The sequence below is a fragment of the Halichoerus grypus genome, chromosome 6, assembly GCF_964656455.1.
Source record: "Halichoerus grypus chromosome 6, mHalGry1.hap1.1, whole genome shotgun sequence".
NCBI classification, from domain to species: Eukaryota; Metazoa; Chordata; class Mammalia; order Carnivora; family Phocidae; genus Halichoerus; species Halichoerus grypus.
Window position 1 is genome coordinate 134,507,432 of NC_135717.1, and position 9,317 is coordinate 134,516,748.

A 9,317-nucleotide genomic window follows, 5' to 3' on the forward strand; every position below is an offset into this window, starting at 1 on the left:
TCGTTTGGTGGTACCAATACACAAAACATTTCCTTGGAGCTTTATTGAGTCCCTTGAGTAAAACTTAAAGTATATCAATAACACTTAATACTAAACTGACTCTGAGAATGACAGTTCAATGAATACATACTGGTCAGTTATTTTTACCTGGCTAATTAGGAAGAAAAGGAAATTCAGCAAATGCTCTTTTATGTAGTTTAGTTTTCTAAAAAAAATAATTGCCTTTTGCTTATAACTTTGAGATAGTAGACTTGGGACAGATGCTGGATTTAATGTTCCATAAGCTTATTAGTTATTCTTTAACTTTGAAACTGAAAGATATATTGAATTTCCTGCTTATTTGTAGTATGTGAATACTTTTATTTTAAGGATTTTATCTGCAGTGAAATATAACTGGTAATAAATTGTTTATATAGTAGAATATAATAGTGCTTTTAGTTTCAATTATCATTTTATTTTATGGATTCATTTTAGCATATCAATGAATTGTCCATGAAAATTGATGTGGAAGATGTACTATGCAAGGCAGAAGCAATTTCTCTACAGATGGTAAAATGCAAGGTATACAGTGTTTTAAATAATTGTAAGATTTTTTATTTGTATGCATTTGGTGGGTTGAGGTCAAGAAAGAATTTTTCTTTGTAGAAGTAAGATAAATGGCAATTTTAGCAAGTTGAAGGCAGGCACCAAGCATTAGCTAGGATTTTGTTTACCATTATGGATTTTATAGCACTTAATTGAAAACAGTCAATTAATTACGCTAGATAAGAAACGTAGGACCGCAAAATGGCAAAAATAATGAAAACGTCTCTGCAACAACTAACGAGGCTGTAGAATTTAAGTATTGATGTATTATCCAGTCTGAATAGAGCCTGGGATCTTATGTTAAATACAGATGCTAATCAGAAATAATTAAATGAATAGTATTTAGTCTGTGTCTTTACAACTGAATCAGTCAGGCTCTTAGTTCTTTCTAAAAACAAGGCAAATTTGATGTATTATGATCTGAATTCAAACCAAATCATTCTTCTGATGTATTTTATGAGAGTTCCTATTTGGTCTTTGTGTCATTTGTTCATGGTTCCAAATACTTATTTTGGTTCACTTCTACAAACATTTATTTGATAGCTATTCTGTTCAAAATATGTCAGACACTTCTTTCCTAAATAAGATCTCATTTAATACCTAAGATTCTATAATAACAGGTAGAATGAAATAAATGCTAAATATTAGAAAACGTATGTTTGGGGTGCCTGGGTGGCTCAGACAGTTAAGCGTCTGCCTTCGGCTCAGGTCATGATCCCAGGGTCCTGGGATTGAACCCTGCATCGGGCTCCCTGCTTAGCGGGAAGCCTGTTTCTCCCTCTCCCACTCCCCCTGCTTGTGTTCCCTCTCTCGCTGTGTCTATCTGTCAAATAAATAAATAAAATCTTAAAGAAAGAAAGAAAAAAAGAAAAGAAGAAAAGGAAAGGAAAAAGGAGGGAGGGAGGGGAGGAGGGGGGAAGGAAGGAAGGAAAGAAAGAAAAGAAAGAAGAAAGAAAGAAAGAAAGAAAACTTACGTTTGTGGGAGTGGTAGGGTGGGGTGGAGAGTGACTAATTTAGAATAGAAGATCATGGAACCGCTTATGAAAAAAGTGGTTAGGATTTCATTTGGAGTGGAGAAGGAAGGTGTGAGAAGATACATAACAATCACACTGTTAGAGTAAATGTTCAGATTCTGGAATCAATGTAGTCTTAAGTAGAAGTGTTATTTTGTGATTACTTTTCCTGTATAGTGAAGGATGGTTTTGTGTTTAATTTTGCATATTCAGGAATTGCCACAAGCAGTTTGTGAGATCCTGGGACTTCAGGACAGTGAAGTTACAACACCAGATTCAGACACGGGTGAAGATGAAAATGTTGGCATGACTAGTTGTCCTGCATCTATATTTCAGAGTGACTCCTTGCCTGTACTTGCTACCAGTGGAGCCAGAGATGACGACCCAACACAGATATCAGTGTCCCCAAATGTTAGCAGATTAACACCTGCATGATCATTCTTCTTGCTTAATTTTTGAAGAGACACTTTGTTGCAACCTTTTTCAAGTACTTGAAAGGTGGAAATTTAAAATCTTGGTATTGATCATGCTTTAAGGTTTATGGAAAGTGTACTGATGTTCTTGCATTAAAGCTTTACAAAGATTTAAACTAATTATTTTTGTAGTTACTTCTACCAAATAGCCTTTCCTTTTCAATAACATTCCTTAGTATTTTTATAGCCAAGTACATTTTATTTTCTTGCTGATGAACTGGAATTGGATAAATATTACAAGTGGAAGAGTTGGAAATTATGCACTTTGAAAAACATTCACTTTGTTTACTCTAAGTTTAGTGGGTTTTGGATTTGATAAATTAAATGTTGGGCCTTTCTATAGCATGCTAAGCTGAGAAGTAGATTGTGTTACCCAAGTGATGAGATAAAAAATTTGTTTTTCTCTATTGTTTACAACAATACTCAGCTTAAATATTTATGCTGGTTGAATGTGATTTAAATTGGGTATTTCATCAATGCAATTTAATGTGTAGATAAAAAGAGCTATTTCAACCATAATAAGTGGATTGGCAGTATATTTTTTACATTGAAGTTTTCTTCACTTGTATATAAAAACTATATAAGTACTTATTTATGAGTATAAGAAAGGATAGGCATATTTTCTTTAACTGAATAAACTTGACTATTGATTTATATAACCTGATTTGACAAAAGTAATACATAGCTTCAATATGAGATCTTTTTCAAAACTATTTTCTTAACCAAACATTTATTTCATGGGACTACATTCAACGCTGTACCTGGTGTAATTTTAAAATTAATTGCTTGTAATCTCACTTTACTAATAATGTGTTTATTATCTTTCCTAATGCATTAACTGATTAATCAGGTCTTTAAATTTTTATAAAATGCTCTTTGCAAAAAGCTTATGTCAAAAATTTCAATATACTATCACGAGTCTCAAAATAATACTTTTTTGTATATGAATGAAGCTGTTTTTACCATGCAGTGTTGCATGATTTTAAGTTATGTGGAATTAACATAACTGATTCCGTTTTAATTGTAATTTGTTAACTCCTGTACATATCATTAAAATAAATTTGAAGTTGAAGTAGTGTTTTCAGTTAAATTACACTTAGAAATAGTCTGCTATTTCTTCATTGGAAGAAAAAAATCCAAGATGGCCCCCAGCACATTTTCTATTTTTATGTAATTGAAACAATGATTGGAATCGGAGGGGTAGACGAACCATGAGAGATGATGGACTCTGAAAAACAAACTGAGGGTTCTAGAGGGGAGGGGGGGTGGGAGGATGGGTTAGCCTGGTGATGGGTATTGAGGAGGGCACGTTCTGCATGGAGCACTGGGTGTTATGCACAAACAATGAATCATGGAACACTACATCTAAAACTAATGTAATGTATGGGGATTAACATAACAATAAAAAAACCCAATCATTGGAATGAGTTATGGACATGAGAAAGAAACATGACCTTTTATAACCGAAAACAAATTTTCATCAGGACGGACTTGGGCATAGTGTTGTCTTGGAGGATATAATTGTCTGACTTGGGAAAGCAACTTCTACAATTGATGTTAATAATAAAAGCTATGCAGTTCTGAAATGGTCCAGGAGATAGATTTTTTTTCCCTCCAGAAAACTAGGGAACTAAATGAACTTTTTTCCTACTTGAGTATTAACTGACAATCATGACAGTAGAACCATTACATTTTAGTTTTTAATATCACATGTGTGTTATCTTTCATCAGTTAATAATGAGTAAGCCTATTTAGACAAAAAAAGTAAACTGATCAGACACTCGGGATCTCCAGCCTTTCATTTCCTGCTGTTCAGGAAATTGCTTAGAACATCTTGATGTCCTTCTTGTTCTTCCTGGACAGGGGCTTTGGGGGAGTTTTTTTCCCCCACTATGTAATATCATATCTACTTCAGAGTTTAAAAAAATCTTAACACATTTAGTAACTTGAACTTTTGTCAAGTTTTATTATAAAACTACTTGTTAAGACATACTGAAGAGCCTGAATTTCTATCTAGCTTATTTTTGATGGGGAAGTAATAATACAGCATAGTGCTAGATAAAGTCTTAACGAGAGTCTACAAGATCCAGTTAGCAAATGCTATATAAACTTGAGCTATTGAGATTGCTAAAATAGTTCAGGTAAATTGGTTAGTCTAACCTAAAGATTTGTTTATTTCAGTTTTCACAAGATGTTGTTTGTACCCTGATAACATGTAAAATATTATGTGCTATATTATGTGATATTTAATGTTAAAATTTAAGTAATTCCTAATTTAACTGTAAAAAGTATTTTCATTTCTGATATGAGAGTCTGTGGGAAGCCTTTTTGCATTTAAGAACATCCCTATTTTGAATGTCTCAAATGCGTAGGATTCTTCATCTCTTTGTATGTTAGGAACTTTAGTCTTGGTGATGACTAGAGCTTTTTTAAGTTAGGAAAAGAGCATTTTGGGATACTTAGTTATTCTTGCTGAACCTGACATTTCCAAGGATTTTTATGGATGCCGACTAATTCTTACGGGAAATTCATATAATTCTGTCCATCATTAAAGGTAGTTTGTATAAAGTAACCCAAAATGTTTATTGAAGAACTTAGAACTTTACCTGACTTGTGTGTCACTGTGTAACCAGGTAACGTCCATCTAGCTTGGATTTCTTTACTTTCAGAAGATGTATGAACCTCTTACTATATTTGAAGTTTTGTGTGCGTATTTTTGGGGACAGGTCACATAGTTTCTCTAATTTTCTGCAAGCATCCAGGTGGTTCCTGAGCCTCCCTGAAGTTAGAGAACTGCCATTATATATTGTATTTCATAGGGTAACATTTTGACTTATGGTCAGGTAGACAAGTCCCTGAGTTTTAAAAAAGTAGTTTCTTGATTTTCTAAGGTGGATTTGCCCTATTTGGGCCACCATTTTTAGTATAAAGTGATGACAGTTGTCATGGCCTATTTTATGTAGACTTCCTTCTCCATTGTACATTTTGAAGATAAACTTCCAGTGTTACTTTATTTCTAAACATGAAACAGGATTAAATTTAAAATGAATCTGAAAGGTTTCCATCAGAATCTAGTGTCATTACCTGATACCGAACATGTATACTTATCTGTACTTTTAATGTGAATACACTGCCATTTGAATAATACAATGTATGCGGCCTCTTCTCCTCTTGGGTTCTTATAATATGGGGGTTTTAACTTGTAGATTTTTGAGTATTGTTCTGATTACAAATATTTTTCTCACTGTCTTGTAAATAGAGCCCTGTTTTTTAGGTTATCCATCTTGCCATAGGGAAAAACATTGTGTTGCTCTTAGAGGCAAAGGTGGATGGGGTAGGGCAATTAGACTGGACATACTTCTATAACTCTTTTTAGATATCCAAAGCACTTTTAGCCCATGGAAAATATTACACTGTTTACAAATTCACTGTAAAGAAAAGATTATAATCAGAATCTCTTTTTCTAACAACTATCAGGAATCAGAAATACCATATTTGCCTAAATTAAAAATTGGAATGTTAGAATAATAGGGAGCCAGCTATTATTCCTTCTCAAATATCTGTATGGTATATTGCTTCTTATATATCTATGTGCGAAAGAAGACAGAATGACAAGAACATTCCAATAAGCTTAGCTGTGATCAATGAGCAGTCCATTTGTGGTTCAGCTTTTTTTAATTAAGAAGACTTATTAGCCTCAGAGATGGGCTTTTGCTGTGACAGACACCGCACTAGTCTGATTGGGGGTATAAGACCCAATGGGTTAGTAGACTGCTTTAAAAACACAAATAGGGCTGTTTGTAGATTGCTTTAGATGTTGTATGGCCTGATTGCACAAGGGACTAGAATCTCTTCCATGAGTGTCACAGGCTCACTTTGTAAAGCAAATTGCTCTCCAGTGGAGAAGCCATCAAGGTACTTCTGGGTGCTTAGCAATTACACTGCGTGCTGCTGTCACTGTTGGGCACAACTATGCAGGATGCACCCAAAGGAAATTTGGGCCACATGCTTTTTGTTTGTTAGCTGAGTCAAGTGTTAAATGAGCCAAATGGAGTATTTGCTGACTAGGAAGTCATTAGCAGTTAACAGCATCTAACCCAAATAGACAATGTGAAGACCAAATTGTTAAGCTTTCTGAGTGAAATTGTTTAAGTACTTTTACTTTTTATACTCTTAGTATTAAGACATGCTATTATAAACACATGGATGCTCCTATACCCTCTCCCTCCCAAAAAAGGGAAAAAATTGGAGATACATTTTTTTGCACCTATCAGGGTGTAAAGAAGTTAAGTCTAAAAACTGAATTTTGTTAAATTGCTCAATTTAAATTCAACTTCTGAATAACTTTGGGACAAATCCATATTCTCTTTTCGTTTACAGAGCTTTTAAGGATTCTATATAAAGGCTAATGGACTTCCCAAAGGAGGGGAAACCCAGTCTTAATGGTTTTCTCTAGCTTCCTTCACGTCCTGTTACCTGGTTTTCCAAATTAGCCTTTAAACTTTGTGTTTAGTATGACTCGTGCCAAAGTTTTACTGACGGGTGAGGATAGAGGGGAACAGAATCCTTTTCCTAGACATTTCATACCTAAGAAGGGTGACAAAAGAAACCCCAGCTTCATAAACTACAACTTACAGAATGGGTGGGTTAGCCTTGGCATAGGCGCATCTTAAGAAATAATGCCTGAGCTGATGGCCAGCAGATTGAATGCAGGTGATGGGATCTTGGGGCCATCACAGTCTCAGCAGGATCCTTTCCCTAATCCCTTGGTCCTAACAGGACTACAGTGGACTCATACCAGACATGAGAACCTAGTCCCCTTCTCTTTTTAAAGAACTTGTGGAAAAGGAGAGTTTTTTTTTTAAGTTCATTTTATTTTATTTACTTTTTAAATCACTTTATTTCATCATGATGAGTGTACTCTTTAATCCGCATCACTTATTTCCCCCATCTCCCCTCCACCTCCCCGCTGGTAACCATCAGTTTGTTCTCTGTAGTTAAGAGTCTGTTTCTTGGTTTGCCTCTCTTTTTTTTAACCTTTGCTCCTTTTTTTTTTTTCATTTTAAAAAATTTAAATTCAGTTAACATATAATGTATTATTGGTTTCAGAGGTAGAAGTCAGTGATTCATCAGTCTTCTATAAAACCCAGTGCTCATTACATCACATGCCCTCCTTAATGTCCATCACCCAGTGACCCCATCCTCCCCAGCTCCCTCCCCTCCAGCAACCCTCAGTTTGTTTCCTAAGATTAAGAGTCTCTTATGGTTTGTCTCCCTCTCTGGTTTCATCTTGTTTTATTTTTTCCTCTCTTCCCCTATGATCCTCTGTTTTGTTTCTTAAATTCCACATATGAGTGAGATCATATGATAATTGTCTTTCTCTGATTGACTTATTTCGCTCAGCATAATACCCTCTAGTTCCATCCACGTTGTTGGAAATGGCAAGATTTCATTTTTTTGATGGCTGACTAGTATTCCATTTTGTTTTGTTTCTTAAATTCCACATACGAGTGAGATCATATGGTATTTGTCTTTCTCTGACTTATTTTGCTTAGCATTATACTCTAGCTCCATCCATGTTGTTGCAAATGGTAAGATTTCATTCTTTTTATGACTGAGTAATATTCTATTGAATATATATGCCATGTCTTCTCTTTTAAAGGTTTATTTCTTTATTTTAGAGAGAGAGAGACAGAGAGCAAGCGAGTGCAAAGCAGACTCCCCGAAGAGTGGGAAGCTGGATGCCGGGCAGGATCCCAGGATGATGAAATCATAACCTGAGCCAAAATCAAGAGTTGGACGTGCTTAACTGACTGAGCCACCCAGGCGCCCCTATACCATATCATCTTATTCATTCATCAGTTGATGGACACTTGGGCTGCTTCCATATTTTGGCTATTGTAAATAATGCTGCAATAAATGTAGGGGTGCATGTATCCTTTTAAATTAGTGTTTTTGTATTTTTTGGGTAAATGCCCAGTAGTGTTATTACTGGATCATAGGGGGAAAAGGAGATTCTTTACCACAGAAATTCCTGTTTCTTTTGGTCACTCTCTAAATTCGATTTTGTAATGCTTTTCACATGCCTGGGTTGCTGAGATTTCCATATCCCTCTTCAACTCTGTATTTCAGAATTAGACATAAAAAGGAAAGTTTAGAAGAGTGGAAGTTTATTCTGTGAGAGCTCAAATAATTGTGAGCATTTCTTTTTTTTTTAAAGATTTTATTTATTTATTTGAGAGAAAGAGAATGAGAGAGAGCACATGAGAGTGGGGAGGGTCAGAGGGAGAAGCAGACTCCCTGCCGAGCAGGGAGCCCGATGCGGGACTCGATCCAGGGACTCCAGGATCATGACCTGAGCCGAAGGCAGTCGCTTAACCAACTGAGCCACCCAGGCGCCCCTAATTGTGAGCATTTCTTAACATTCAAGGCTTTAAATCATTTTGAGTTGATTTTTGTTTATTGTGTGAGATCGTGGTTCAGTTTCGTCCTTTTGCATGTGGATGAGTATTTCATGTGGTAGCTTCACAGTAGAGTGAATCCATGAGAATCCTGGCCCTGATCTATGGGGTCCCTTTTATTTTAATCTCTTATCTAAGTTTCCCAAGTTTATCTTAAGGGCTCTCACATTGTCTGAGAGCATCACCATGGATTTTAAATATGTGACATGCTGTTCTTTGTTAAACTTGCTTTTAAAAACCTTAGGAGTTTGCATGCCTTATTTTTCTTGTTATTTATCACCTATTCAAAGTTTCTTAGTCATAATTTAGAGTTACATGCCTATGTAAAGACAAAGCATGAATTGATAGGTGGTACTTCTGGACAAATAGTACAGCTTGCTTGAGGCATTTGTTTCTTCCAGTTCAAGGTGGCTTAGAGTAGGATGTGGATGCTTTCATCACCTCCTGCTTTATAAGGTTCATGATGTGGACATAGGGTTTATCCTATAAGCTCTGGGAGTCAGATGTCAGAAAAAAATTCAGTCAAACTGATTGAATTGTTCATACTAGAAAATGTCCACTGTCCTTAGGAATATGAAACAGAAAAGTTAAACTGTCTGGGTAAGAGCACAGGTTTTGGAGTCAGGTAGTCATGGATTTGAGACCTGGCTCAGATGCTTCCTAGTTTTGTGATCATAACTGTTCTCTCCGAGCCCTCTGTTTCTCATCTGTAGGTGAAGATAATACCCCAGTTGTGAGGAGTAAATGGAAGACATACACAGTGTTTAATATGGTGACTGGCATGA

At 35.6% G+C, this 9,317-nt stretch overlaps 1 protein-coding gene across 3 annotated transcripts in view; it reads left to right on the forward strand.

Annotated features, from left to right (window-relative positions):
- Nucleotides 1-8,017, forward strand: part of TBC1D15 (TBC1 domain family member 15) — an 85,964-nt gene extending 77,947 nt beyond the window's left edge. For 2 of the 3 annotated variants that reach the window (XM_036075666.2, XM_078076294.1), the window contains 2 exons: nt 475-561; nt 1,812-3,143. In XM_036075666.2, coding sequence (XP_035931559.1) covers nt 475-561; nt 1,812-2,033 — 309 coding nt within the window. In that variant the 3' untranslated portion in view covers nt 2,034-3,143. Of the gene's footprint in view, nt 1-474; nt 562-1,811; nt 3,144-7,752 lie in introns of those variants that run through there. The other variant, XR_013449278.1, reaches the window with a different exon arrangement.
- Nucleotides 8,018-9,317: the final 1,300 nt, after the last annotated feature.